Source organism: Balaenoptera ricei, chromosome 3 (genome assembly GCF_028023285.1).
Source record: "Balaenoptera ricei isolate mBalRic1 chromosome 3, mBalRic1.hap2, whole genome shotgun sequence".
Taxonomy (NCBI): domain Eukaryota; kingdom Metazoa; phylum Chordata; class Mammalia; order Artiodactyla; family Balaenopteridae; genus Balaenoptera; species Balaenoptera ricei.
In genome coordinates, this window is record NC_082641.1 from 39015564 (window position 1) to 39029413 (window position 13850).

The 13850-nt window shown below is 42.4% G+C and overlaps 1 protein-coding gene across 3 annotated transcripts in view; it reads left to right on the plus strand.

The window, feature by feature from the left end:
• Positions 1 to 5653: 5653 nt before the first annotated feature.
• Positions 5654 to 13850, plus strand: part of PARP8 (poly(ADP-ribose) polymerase family member 8) — a 167795-nt gene continuing 159598 nt past the window's right edge. Inside the window, exons 1-3 of one of the 3 annotated variants that reach the window (XM_059916361.1) lie at positions 5654 to 5780; positions 6331 to 6432; positions 7406 to 7460. In XM_059916361.1, the coding sequence (XP_059772344.1) occupies positions 6342 to 6432; positions 7406 to 7460 (146 nt within the window). In that variant the 5' untranslated portion in view covers positions 5654 to 5780; positions 6331 to 6341. Of the gene's footprint in view, positions 5781 to 5916; positions 6245 to 6330; positions 6433 to 6809; positions 7024 to 7405; positions 7461 to 13850 lie in introns of those variants that run through there. The other 2 variants (XM_059916359.1, XM_059916360.1) reach the window with 2 other exon arrangements.

Genomic DNA, 13850 nt, shown 5'->3' on the forward strand with positions numbered 1-13850 from the left:
CTGTGCAGGGACTTACCACTTACTTATAACAAATGCATCCAGACAATATGACAGAAACCCACCAAACTGGGGAAGCCAAGAAGGAATTAGTCAATTGTAGATAGGGGTGAGGGAGAGAATTTTTTAAAAGTGGTTCCTTAATAACAATTAATTCTTACTAAGCAACTCCTATATTTCTCTTTACATGGGCTTATCTCATTTAAACCTCTTCAACTGTTAATGGCTAAGGGCCATTGTTCTTCCCATTTTTCAGATAAGAAAACTGAGATTTTATGTAATGACAAATTGATATTGGATACCTTGCCCAAGTTTCCAATTCTAGTAAGTTGGAGAGTCAGAATTTGATCCTGACTCTTTTACTCCAAAGCCCAGTGGGATGAAGGTTAAAGTTGTTCCACAGTTAATATCATAAAGAAGAAAAAGAACATATAATGGAAGTTTTTAACCTGAATTAAGAAAATATTGAAATTACATGGAACACAATTCATGGCCAACAAACGCAAACCCCAAGTGCTCAGTCATCTAAAGCTGTTTGAATATGCCACGTATCCCTCTTAGTTAGGTGTATTACAGTCTCAACATTAATTAGAGACAAGCCTATTTAACTTTACTTAATCCACTTTCCCTCAAACTTACTTGAATCTGGAACCACTTTTGGGGGAAATCTCATTATATAATATAAAATTAATATCCCATGGGACGCTCTTGGGGAAATGCTTCTCTCTTTCAGAAGAAAGCATGAAATGTCGAAGGTCATAACAAAGTGAAATCAATTAATCAATACATATGTACTGAGTACCTCCAATATACTCAGTAATGTGCCAGGAGCTATTTATGGGCAGTGGAAACAGAGTAAGTAACAGAGGAAATCTAAATTTCAAGGAATTTAAAACAAAGCAATAAAAGACAATAATCAAGGCTTCAAGTCAATCCAACAATTATCCATTAAACTACTGTGCATTATATTAAAACAGGCTGTTTTGTAAGCTCTGCGGTGGTTACTGAAATGAGTAAAACTAGTTCCTGCCTTCAAGGAACTTACAGTCTAGAAATGGGGAGCTTGGAGAAGAGGAGATATTAGTGAGTTGGAAAAATCAGGACAGATTTTTTTGAAGAAAAGAGTATGTGGTCTAAAGGAGTTAGTTTAAATTTTTTTTTTTATTATTTTTAATAAAGACTTAAAACTTCTATCTGACTAGAGTATCTATGAAAGGAAAGGTATTGCTATCCAGAAGATATAAAACCTCCTAGGAAAAAATAATACAAATCCAGAAGAACCAATAGGAAAATAGAGAAAGCCTATGACAGGCAGTCATACTCAATTATACTTGTATACTCAAAAGACTACAAATTGCCAATAAACACTTGAAAAATTGCCCAACCTCACTAACAATCAGGGAAGTACAAATAAAAACAAGGCAAATATTTTTCATCCAACCAATTAGAAAAAGATTTAAAGATTGATAGTGCCTATTGTTGGAAATGTTGCAGAGAATTAGGTATTTGCAAAAAACAGTTGGCAGAATATAAAATAATTTTGAGAGCAACTTGCTTGTACCTATCAAATTTTTAAATTGCCAGTTCCCTGTGATTCAGACAATCCACTTCTAACAATCTATCCCAAAGAAACAGTTGAAACTTTGCATAAAGTGTGCATTTATTGCAAATTGTTTTAATCACAAAACATTTTGAAAAGCCCATCATGACTGCAGAGGCATGGTTAAAATATATTCTATAAAATATATTTTGTTTCATTCAATAAAATTCTCTGCAGTAGCTAAAAGAAATGCGCTAGATCTCTTTGTACTGACTGAGAAAGTTCTCCAAGACAGTGGAAAAATCAAACTGCAAAACAATGTGTATTACATGGTTCCTTTTAAATTAGAATGTATATGTATAAACCTATGAATATATGTACATTTGTGTGTGGATAGATGAATGCAAGAACCAAGAACGGGAGGATTCTCTTATAACTATTAATACCAGTTACCTTTGGAAGGAGGAGTGGAATTAGGGGTTATGATAGATGGGAATTTTCACATTTTACTCTCTGTACAAATACATGTCTTAAATGGTTTGCACTGAGAATATATTCATGCAGTATTTATGCACTTTAAAAAATAAACAAAGGAGAGGTATTTAAAAGAAAGTAGAATTAATATGATTGAGTGCAAACTGAGAAATTTAATGAGTTTGTTTGCATGGGATGGTGACGCATCTCATCTAACTAGGGCCGAGGATTCATCTATGGTAGAAACGAGGATGAAAGTTTAATGAGAGACAAATGGGACTAAATTAAAGAGAAACTTGGAACTAGAAAGAGCAGTTCAGGTTTCACACTATAGCTTTGATATTAGTTAAGTTCATTAAGATTGCTAGAAAGTGCCGTAAAACCTCCACAACCACTGTGCTGCCCCATCTGACCTTAGGTTAGGGGTGTGGTAAGGATCAAATTCAGATGAATTTCATATCAAACCACCTAAAATTCTCCATTTTCAAGGTTGACTTTGGTTTGCCCCTACTTTGATTGCTAGGCCAATCAGATGAGGTCAAGATAGCAGGATTAGTATCTCTCAAAGCAAAACTACTAGGTGCTTTAGGACAAACTGCCCAAATCCACTTGTTTTAGAAGAGGCCAGCTGGGGCTAGCAGAGATTTTGAATTGTGTGGATTCCTTTCCATTACAGAACATTTGCAAGAAGAAGTTACATAAATCTAATAATTGACAAGAGCTTTGAGATTGCCTTCCTTCCAGTGGCTTCCCATTTCTCTCAAATTAAATTTCACTTCCTCACTCTGGCTTAAAGGCCCTTGGTGACCCCTTCCCATAGCAACCCTTCGGACACAACCTCTCCCTTTTTCACTCTGATTCTACCACAAATTACCACAGCGCTGTTTCCAAGGTCGATCAAGCCTGCTGGGCATTCCCATGGCATTGGCTACTGATAACACCATCACGTATTGGGGAAAGAGGGCTGCTCTCTTTGCTAATCCTGTCTCCCACCCTCTTTTCTTAATCCCCATGGAATAGCAGAGGTCAGGCTTTTACTAAGACTTTACTGAGGGCTGGGATTCATTTGGGAAAGGAAGTTCAGTGCAGGAAAGAGAAATATAACTGCCACTAGAAGAGGCTATTTTGAGAGCCTGTAGGCTCCAGGCGTCCCTCAGAATCCATTATGGGGCTTCTTGTTGGCTTGAGTCCTGGCCTGCTGCCATTAGCGGGGCCAGTTTACTCAGCAGTGAGACTTCTGAACATTTATCTTCCTTAAAGTTCAGTTCAACTGCTGAAAGGTCTGGAGAGAGGAAAATGTTCATTCCCATGTAGTCCCACCTTAGACAAGCTAATTAACCCTTTTGTGCCTCAGTCTCCTCTTTCGCAAAGTGTGAAGAATAATAGGACAGCTTCCATATAGGGTTATTGTGAATTAAATGAGTTAATATATGTAAAGCATTTAGAGCAGTGTCAGGCTGCACTTCTAAGTTCTGGGTAAGTGTGAGTTATTAATACCCACATCACACCGTTGAACTTAATGCCACATTTCCATTACCTTACACTTCTGCAGCTGAGTCTTTTAGCATAGGTGAGGAATTTACTTTTTTTTTTCTAGTAAATCCTGTTGGCTTGGGATCATTTTTCTAAACCAGTGGGACTTTTTTTGGCTAGACTCTATCATTCCAACACATAGAGTATTATTTCCAATTACTACGGCATACCACAAAAGTTCTCTCTCATCAAGAATAATGATTTTTTTTTAACAAAGTGATTAAGGGCCTGTATGCACTATGTTCCTGAATGCATGCGAGTGTGTGTGTTTGCACAGAAGTGTTTAAGGCAGGGACAGAACCTCCTCATCTCAAAGGTACATATAGTTTTTAATAAGACCACGAATAATCTAAACGTTTAAATAAGAGTCTGAGATGAGTCAAGGTAAACGGGATGCTGGCTATGAGCAGAGTTTGAAAGCATCATGCCATAAAGATCTCGCATAGGAACACTGATGCCTTGGTAGTTTTTATTAGAGAAACTTATCTTGTAGAAATGCATACTAGATAGAAAAGTTAGTTTTTAATTTTTTTCTTATCGCTTAAAATTTAAAAATATTTAAATATATCACACCTTAAGGGCATGAACAGAGTGAGGTTAGCTTTGTTTAACCAAAACAGGGCAGCCTGTGAAGCTTGAAGAAAAAATCAGATGTAGGACAAATCACAAGGCCTATTTTATGGAGTGAGTGGTAAACCAGGAGGTGAGCCAGACCAAAAACATTTGGTACCTTTAAAACTATTTCAGATTTACTTTGGGAATGCAAGCTTGATGGATAGACAACTATAAAATAAATTCTTGTGAGTTAACAGATTTTAAGTTTTTAGAGACGTTAGGGCATAGAATGGAAGGAGGAAGTACGCATGATACCCAGTGTTATGTGGAAGAGAAGAAAGTGTTTTTGGTAGCCAGGGGGCCTATACAAAGCAGCATATTCAGGAAGGACTTGAACCCGTCCTGCCCTAGTCAAGAAGCATCTCAGGAAGGATGTGAGCAGATGTACCGTGACTGTGCCTCTACTACATCAAAGACTGCAGTGGTCCAGGTAATGCAGAGGTATGTTTCCTCCTATAATTCACAACGAATGTGATGTATTCCAGGGCATACCACAAATCATTTCGTGTTTTCTTTCTGCAAGATAGAGGAGTTGGAGCATATGATTTCTCATTGCTTTTGTCTCTCTAGAATCTTAAGAATCCATCGGAGTTCACAGTCATTCCTAATTCTCCTAAAGACATTGTCACTGTCAGTATTAGAACTGGACAGATTAAGGGTCTGAGCCAGTTTGACAACTCTTGGGTACTTATAAGGAAGCAGACTGAAGCTGGAGTATCCATAAAGAGGTTGAAGGGACGACCATTCATGCATTCAGCCAACATTTCAGCCTCGCTCCTATATTCCAGGCACTGCACTAGGCACTGGGGATGCAGAACCAAGTGAGACGTGGTCTGCTCAGGGAAGCAGTCTCAGTGCAGAAAAGATCAACAAGCAAAGCGCTGTTAGAGGCCTGTCCTAGGGCATATGGCAGTATAGAGGCAGGGCAGCTACATCAGCCCAAGGTGTCCTTAGGCAGAACAGAAAGTGAGGCTCAGAGCAGTATCTCATTTCTAAACAAGACAACAGGATTGTAGAAGCTTTCCCTTGATTGGCAAAAAAGTGGCTTTTTAAAACAAGCCAAACAGATATCCATCCTTTAGGGAGACCCTGGCACGTGCCAGATGATTCTGCCAATTTTTCATGGACGGAAACACCGAGGAGGGAAGAAGTGGTGAGTCTCTGCAAGTAGAAGAAGTCCCTCAAAAGGAGCTGTGTTTCCTAAACGGCGCTCCAAAGGGGCTGAACTACTTCCATCCGGGAGAAAAGACTCTGGCAGTCAGGGCACGGGAGGGTGTACGTCTGGAGGCATTTCAAGGCTTTTTCCATCTTGCCTGATGTGGCAACAAGGAAAGATTTGTTCGTTTTATTTATTTATTTTCCATTTTGAACGCTTTTGCTTTTCCCTTCTTCCCCCCTCCCAGCCACTCAGGTTTGGGTTTTCCATATGACTCATAATGCCTTCCGAACGTGGAGTCGAATTCATAAAAGTGGTGGTGCGCGGGGTGGGGGACGGGCTGGGAGCCCCAGGGAGTCTTCACTACCGACATTCCCAGCCCCCGGCGCGAGCGGCGGCAGGGCTGGGGAATCCAGCCTGCGCTCGGATGGCGGATACTATCAGAGCCCCGGCGGCCGGGACCGGGTGACTGAGCGGCGGGCGCGGCGGGCGCGGGAGGGTCTGCGGCGGGCGGCGCTGCAGCAGCCTCGGCACGGTCGCCGCGCCCCCGGGCGCGAGTGTGCGCGGGTGTGGAAGGCCGGCATGCGGGCCGCGAGGGGTGTGCGCGCGTGAGGCGGAGCGGGGCTCGCCCCTCGCCGGCGCCCGCCGCCCCGCGGGCGATCGCTCTCCGGCCGTCTCCGGGACCCCCGGACCCGCACGGCCTTTGGTCCGGGCGGGGGAGGGAGAAAGTGAGACTCGGTGTCATCAGCATCCATTGTCAGGAGGGGAAGAAACTGGAATCCAGCAGCGGCGAGCAGCAGCTGGGCGGTCACATCTGGGAATGCAAAGCCGACCTACCCCTCCTCCTCCTCCTCCTCCACCACCTCCTCCTCTCTCACCCAGGATCACTTCCGAAACCACTTCGCCTTCAGCCCCTGCCTCGGCCAGAGGTTTCATTTTTAACTGAATATTTACGAAAGCTGGAAGCGTGCGAGGGGGTGGGGTGGGGTGGAAATAGCGGCTGCTTCTTTTCCAGGGATTTATTTAATGGGGATGTGTTCAAGGCAAGAGCGAATTCAGAAGGATATCGACGTCGTGATCCAGAAGTCCAGAGCTGAGAAGGACTGCCTGTTTGCAGGTGAGTTCTCGCCTTTCCAGAGCCTCGGACCCAGCGCCAGCTTCCTCTGCCTGCCCGTCACCCCCTTTCCTAGTTTTCTGGCCGCGACGTGTGTGGCTGGGGATAGGGGGTGGGTTGCACGTCCCCATTCCCGGGTTCATTTGGCAACAGCTGCTGCAGCGGTAGCGGGAGCCAAAAGGGGGAGGGGGTGCCAGCCTCTCCCCTTCTCCCCTCCCCCCGTCTGGGGCGGCCACTAGCTTTGGGGGCAGAACCCTGATGGCCCGAGCGGGGGTCTAGGCGGGGGAGCCTTGCATTGTATTTTTAGTCCCCGGTGAACGCCCGGAGCGTCCGAGCCCGCCTCCGGGGTTTCAGCAGCAGCGACCCAGGCGGCGGCTTGGATCCGCCGGGTTTGCGCAATGGGCAGAGCAGCGGCGGCGGCGGGCGGGAATGCAGCCCGCTGCGCTGCGCTGCGCGGCGCTGACCGGCTGCGCCCGGCACCGAGGCCCCCCGGGGGGCAGCGCTGGGCCGATCTCCCGCCCCTTCTGCTCCCTCTAGTACCTCCGACTGGCAATGCGATGCCCCGGAAAGAGAAGGGATTCCCGAGGTTCCGAGGCGCGCGCCGCCCCTGCCTGGGGGTCGCCTTTCGTCCATTTTGCTACCCCGGGAAAGCGACTGGATTTTGCTTTTGCAGCCGCGACCTCGGCTGGGGCCGCTTCCGGCTGCCCGGACCGGGAAATTCCCGCCGTTGCCATGGCACCCGGCACTTGTTGCGGGGGGCGGCCTCCCGCGGCAGCCGGCACGGGGTTCGCGGCATCCCCTCCCGCACCACTCGGAGAGCGGACCTCGGGGCTCTCCAGCCCTGGCCTCCCGCCCCGCCCCGCCCCGCCCCGCCCCGCCAGGCTTCCCTTCGGCTCCATCAAATGGGGGGCCCGAGCCATGACCAGGGCGAAAAATCCACTCCAGGGGTAGCTTTTAACAAGACTTTTCGTTTCAGATTTCAGATACTCAGACTCCACCTTTACTTTCACCTACGTTGGCGGCCCCAAAAGGTACTTATGTGTATAGAGTTGCTTCATTTCCTGTTCACAGGCTTGTGTTTCCTTTGTTCTTAGCGTGTTCCGTGTTCCGGTATTTCTTCTTCTTCTTCTTCTCTTGTTGTTGTCTTTTAGCCACGTGCCAAGCCTGAGGTCCCTCGATTTTAAATAGCAGAGGGGAAGGAAATATGTTTGATTCAAGTGTTTCTAAGATCACGCCGCGGGCCATGAACAGAGCTCTCACACTCTTCGTGTTAAAGCTGGTTCTACAGTAGTAGCCAGCTCTTGAGGCTTTAGGGGTTGACATAGGCGAGTGCAAAATCTGAATACTGGGCATAAGACATAACATGTCACAGAATAGCTTGATCACATGTGGTGATTTTTCTGGTGAGCTGGGGCTGCATGTTTCCATGTTTTCTGAAGGTTGACATAAACATGCAGTGTGCCAATTCTCCATACTTTTTTTTTTTTTTTAAGGAGTCCTATTTTGGTGTTCATAGTTGGAAAGAATTTGGGAGTTATATGTAGCTGGAGTGTATAACTTCTTCCTTGAAGAGGAAGAATGAGAGGTGCATATATTAATACTAAGTTGTTAACAGTATGAAAGAAGCCCAAATCCAATTTTGTGTTTAAGAGTTAGAGATGAAATGAAAAGTAATCATTAAAATATGCCTCGCTGTCTTCACTTGTGGAGGTAGAATTTTCTCCCTGTTAGCCCTTTGGGGACACAGTGGTTTAAAAGAGCAGTGGCCACATATGAGAACTGTCAGAGTTTTAGCCTTGCTGTTCGGACTTGACATTCACTACCATTTGATCATATTCCAAAATATGTCTTAGCTAGTGGAAACATTTATGAACATATAAATTGCAAAAGAAGCTCTCTTCTGTAAATACATTTTTTACAAGCTTGGAATTGATACGAATCTTAAAAATGCTTAGGATCTGTGTTGCAATGTACATCTCAAAAAAGCTTTCATTGAAATAGTTATTCAGGTTTCCCATATGCACAGTATACCTATGTGTCAGGATTGGTATATTGATTTGATTTACTGGTTGAAAATATAACATACGTAATATGGACTTATTGGGGGAGAATAAAATTACAGTATTTCTCAATTTCCTATAGTACCATCATTTTTGAATAAAAAGAATAAATTAGAAGAGATTCAACTAAGTTAACGCTGCTCCTACCCTTGCTATCCAGAGAATGTTGGTGTATGACTAATAACCTCTTGAGTTGTTTTATAGTTAAAATATGCCGTGTAGCCCACTGAAAACATTCCCCATGCAGTCAGGTTGATACCTGCTTGAGTTGTCTGTTTCACAATTGTGGTTCATCTCATGAGAGGTGCGGACTGGGAAAGCCCTGGGTAGGCTTTTTAACTAACTAGCTTTACTATTTCCAATAAGATAGTAGAGTTGTTTTGGCCTCAGTTTACTTATCTGTACAAGGAGGGGGTGAACCTTACACTTAATCTCTAAGATCTGTTAGATACTGCACTAAGATTGTTTATCAGCAAATTACTGAACTAGTTTCAACACTGCAAGAGGTGAAGGTATGAACGCCTCCAGGAGCAAGGCCTGCAGGTTGGGATGAATAATTAACTAATTGAGATAACGTCAGTTTTCACTGTAGGAACAAACACCATGGCTGCTCTTAAAGTAAGAGAAGTTTCCTTTTCTATGTTATCCTACTAAGAGATAGTTTTTTCCTTTGGTTCCTGATTTAAATAATGGGGAACTTGCATATCTAATGTGGAACAGCCTGCTTTTTAAAGATGTGTTGTGAATTGTTGATGTGATTGCTTTGTCTTCCCAAAAGCTTATTCTATAAACCAATATATAAAAGATTGTTTTGGTACAGTAATAATAGTACCCTTAATGATTATCCCTTTATGGGTTTGTAGCTAATGGCAGAAAATAAATTTTCCGGAAGAAAAAATATTGCTTTCATGAACTACATTATCTACATTAGAATCTGATATTTATTATGTATTTCTCATTGCTGTGTGTCAGTCGGGCATTTAAAAATCAAATAATCCTCCTCTGTTTTGATTTAATATGCTTATCAACTTGTAATATTCAATTAATAGTGTCATGTCGGGAAAACTAGACTGATTTCTCGATTAAAGGAAGGTGGGGATCTTATGGAGAGATAGTACATGTTTATCATGAATTATATTGTACTATCATTTCATCTAAACCATTGAAAACATTTAGTTTCGAGAAATGATTTCAAGAATAATTTTCAACTCACGTCGTAGATAAAACAATCTGCTGTTTTGTCTCTGACACTCTCCAAGAACAATTACACTTTGTTCTAGGACAAAAGTTGATCTTACATGTTACCCTTCAAAAAAAGAAATAATATTGAGAATTTTTTTTACATGTAAATTTTTTTGTGTTTCTGTGGCTAAGAGGAAATGCCAAGAGGCCACTGTGTCAGGACTGGCTGCTGTCCTAGTAAATAGGCCTGTCATTCAGAGGCTGTGAGAGGGGCAGAGTTCCTTTTACCATTTGCTCTTCTGCCTGGGTGGACTTCAGGTGAGGATTGAGGGGGAGCAGACGGTCAGCTGGAAGAGTGGGTTCACTTAGTTCTCCCTCATGGGAAGGTTCATGGAATTATTATTATCCTCAGCTTTGGATTGGATTTGCAAACTGAGGCTCAGAGAGTTTAGAAAACATGCTCAGATGTACTCAGTTACTGATGAAGCTGCCATATGTCACACTTCACAGACCTGTGCTCCTTTCTCTACACTAGTGTTCCCAACCTCTTTGAGACCTCTTTGAGACACTTGAACATCGAAAACATTATGCAGATGTTTACTTGAGAGTTGTAGTGTTAGTGTCATTTGACTGAGAAATAATGAGAAAAGTGTTAAATGTTAAGAATTGATAATACCATCTACATATGCTTGAAAACTTGTGGTATACATAGGGCAAGATTGACTCACTGTAGCAATGGTCCTTATAATGCTTCTGACTCCTGGGCTTCTTGGAAGAACTCCACAGTCATCAGTGGTCCAGGGCCTGCTGTAGGCTCCTACCGAATGCTGCCCCCCATTTCAGGGGTGTGCTAAGAACTATAAAACCGGAAGCCTCAACTGTATACAATTTGTAAGTTTATGCAAAAGTCATTCCTTCCTTGTACTTTGTCATGCTGTGATCTCCTGCCTCTTTCTTTCTCCTTTTTTGGTTGGCAGTAAACTCCTCAAGGCCACTAAGGTTTGGGATTATGGTCCTTCATCTCACTTGCAGTCAGTTGTGCAGTTAGTGGTAGAAGAAACAGAAGGGATAAAGTGGGTGGTGACAGCTACTGAGAGGCTGGGGAAGCAGGCTGAGTGTCTGGGGCCAGAGGTTAACAACGACAAAGAGAGAGCAGGGAGAGAGCCCCACATGAGCCTGGCCATGGACCCCTGTAGGATTCCCTGATTGTGAGCTTCTAGCAAGAAAAGTATTGTGAAGATATAATTGAAGTTTCAAGTGTTGATTGTTAAAAAAAAAAAGGAAAAAAAGGAAAAAAAGATAAGCCAAAAAGAAGAAAATAAAAAAAACATGACTTCTCCATCTTCTATTAACATACTAGAATTTATTCTTTCAGAATTTTTATGTCTATATGCATATAAAATGTATGCATCCAAAGACTGTATTATACTCTTGAGACCTGAAGAGTTTTTCACCTAAGAATATGACATTAATGTCTTTCCTTTAGAAAGAATATGAAAATAAAGAAATGTTTATTGAATTAGGAGTTTTCCAGTCAAGGAGTGTGCATGATAAGAAATCTAAAATTTATATTAGAAATTATTAATAAATTAGAAATTTAATATTTAGTGGAATGTTCAGAGTTGCCTGTAAATGTACACCCTGTATTGAATGAATAGACACTTTTTCATGTGGTCATGGGTAGATTGACATCTTTGAAGTGCACTCTTCTCTTTTAGGAGTTTCTGTCCACATAACTGTTTTGGAGCATTCTGTGTGACACTAGCAATAGTACTCCACAATCTCTCAAATCACGTGCTACCTCCTCTTTCTCCTGGGCCTTTGCACATCCATCCACATCCTGCCCTCCCACCTCTCCTACTTCTCAACCCTAGTCAGCTTTCCTTGTCGAGATCTTTGCTAACCCAAATTCCCCTCTGAGAAGCCTTTCCTGGCATCCTCTACCCTGTCTGATTTTGTTAGGTGTTTCTAAAATCATGTCACATTGTATTGTTAGCTCCTGTTTACTTGATCATCTGTCTGGCCATAAGCCTCTCTGAGGCAGGGTCTGTCTTATTCATTGCCATTTGCCCAGCCCCTCGTGCACTGCCTAGTACTATATATTTTCTCAGTAAGTAGATGTTGAATGAATCACTAAATGAATGCTAAAAGGTCTTCTGGCAGGTGAAAAACAATTTCCTAACCCAAATGACCAGGTATAGAGATACTCAAATAGTTCAAAAAGCCCCCAATCTGGTGACGTCACTTGGAATGGAATTTCTTATGAATCCAGAAGTTGCTTACCCAAGTTATAAGCCCCATTCTCTGCCCTGTTCAAATGCTTTCAGGAGACAGATAGTGCAATTGCTTAGGATAATAGAGAGTTATAAGGACTGTGGTACACTGGAGAGTTTGGTTTCTAAAAGTATTTAATTCAGTTAAAAAAATCGACACCACTCTGGTGATCAAGCACATCTTCTGGGGACCCTAACCCACCTGGACTCCCAGTGTATAATTCCTTACTCATGGAATACTATGGAAAGAGACAATCTACTTGATTGCCAAAGTGCATTTGTTCTCTTTTGATTTTCTTAGAAAGGAGGCATGTACGTGCGTGCAGGAGTTGGGGAATTGGGAGGGTGGAGAAGTAATTCCATCATCTCCAAAAGATTCATCAGTTTTCATTATGAAAGAAGTACATGCTCATTCTAAAATCTTGAAATATGTAATTATTTTGAAACCATCAAGTGCCCCTGAAGGTGTCAGAATGAAAAGAATGATCTTTTTTTTTTTAAATAAATAATTAGGATGCTCCTGTTAGAAATGGGGACCTGTTTTCCATAGTTTTTGGTTTTACCAATTATTATCCAAAATGATGATTTTTTTTAAAAGTGTGTGCCCTGGAGCCCTGGGAACCTACCTTAGAAGTTTGGGGTGACCGGTGGAAGGGAGTGTGAAGGAAGCTGAATGTGTGAGAGCCAGGCTTTCACATCCCTTTGTAAATCACAGCTGCTCTAGCTCTTTTCTGTTCCGTATAACATTTTCTTTGAAAAACGTTCCATTGGTAAATGAGTTTTAAAATCACTGACCTAAAATAACCACCAATTTAATACAAGTGTAACGTTATTGAAGCTTATATATTAAAAACATATTTAAACTCCATTTATTTCATGGATTAAAATAATACTACTAATCGTATTTATGGGCATAGCCTCTGCTATGCTTTTTGCCTACCTTACATCCTGTATTTGCAACAAGGAAGAACCAGTAGGTATTTTGTCAGCTGTTTTACATTTTATAGCTAAAGAAACTGAGGCTTGGATAGTTTAAATAACAGAGTTAGTAAGAAGCAGAGTAGGGATATATTGCAGAGTAAGTCAGTGTTTTAGTGAGGTTTTAAGGGGCATTGATTGAACTGGCAAGACTAGAATAGTAGGGAATGTTTGAGCCTGGGAAGGGATCACTATTGCTAGTGAATGTCTGCCAGGAGCAGTACTGAAAATCTACTGCTTGGCAGGGGAAGTGCCCGAGCCCAGTGCTAAGCATTAATAGTAGGAAACTTACGTACATTGGCTGTGGAATCCTTATGCAGGTATCCGGCCGACCCATTTAAATTCCCCATCATTTCTTTCTGCAGCATTGGGGGAAAAAAATGAATAAAAGTGAAATTCCATCAGCCTTAAAGATATTTTGTAATTCTCTGCACACGTTGGCTTTTGGATGGATATTGTGCTATAGTAGATAAGTATTGCTTTAAGACAGCTGCCACTGACTTTGTATGGAATTTTAATCAAGTTATTGATATGTAATCTTTCTTTTTTTCATCCTCTGAATTTCTGAAATCCTACTTTCCATGTACCCCCAGGAAAGACTAATCAGGAATATGTTTTTCTTAATAAGCCTTGTCATTCCTATTTTATTGTGTCATACTTTAGGTTTTCTGTTCAGTCATCTCACTTAAATGCTGGGTACTTCAACCCAACACAGGAAACAACCCATCATTTTCTCCTTAAGATAAACTTCTCTTCTCAGCCCTTCCCTGGGCGGTATCACATCAGTTGAGCCTCGCGTGGGGAACCACAGTCTCAGGTTTCATGTGTCCCACCGTCCTCTTTGCCTCCTAAGCTCCACCAGCTCTTCCTCTGCAATCATGGTTGGCACCTTCATCCCTCCCCCTGTTTACACTTGGTCTGGGCCCTG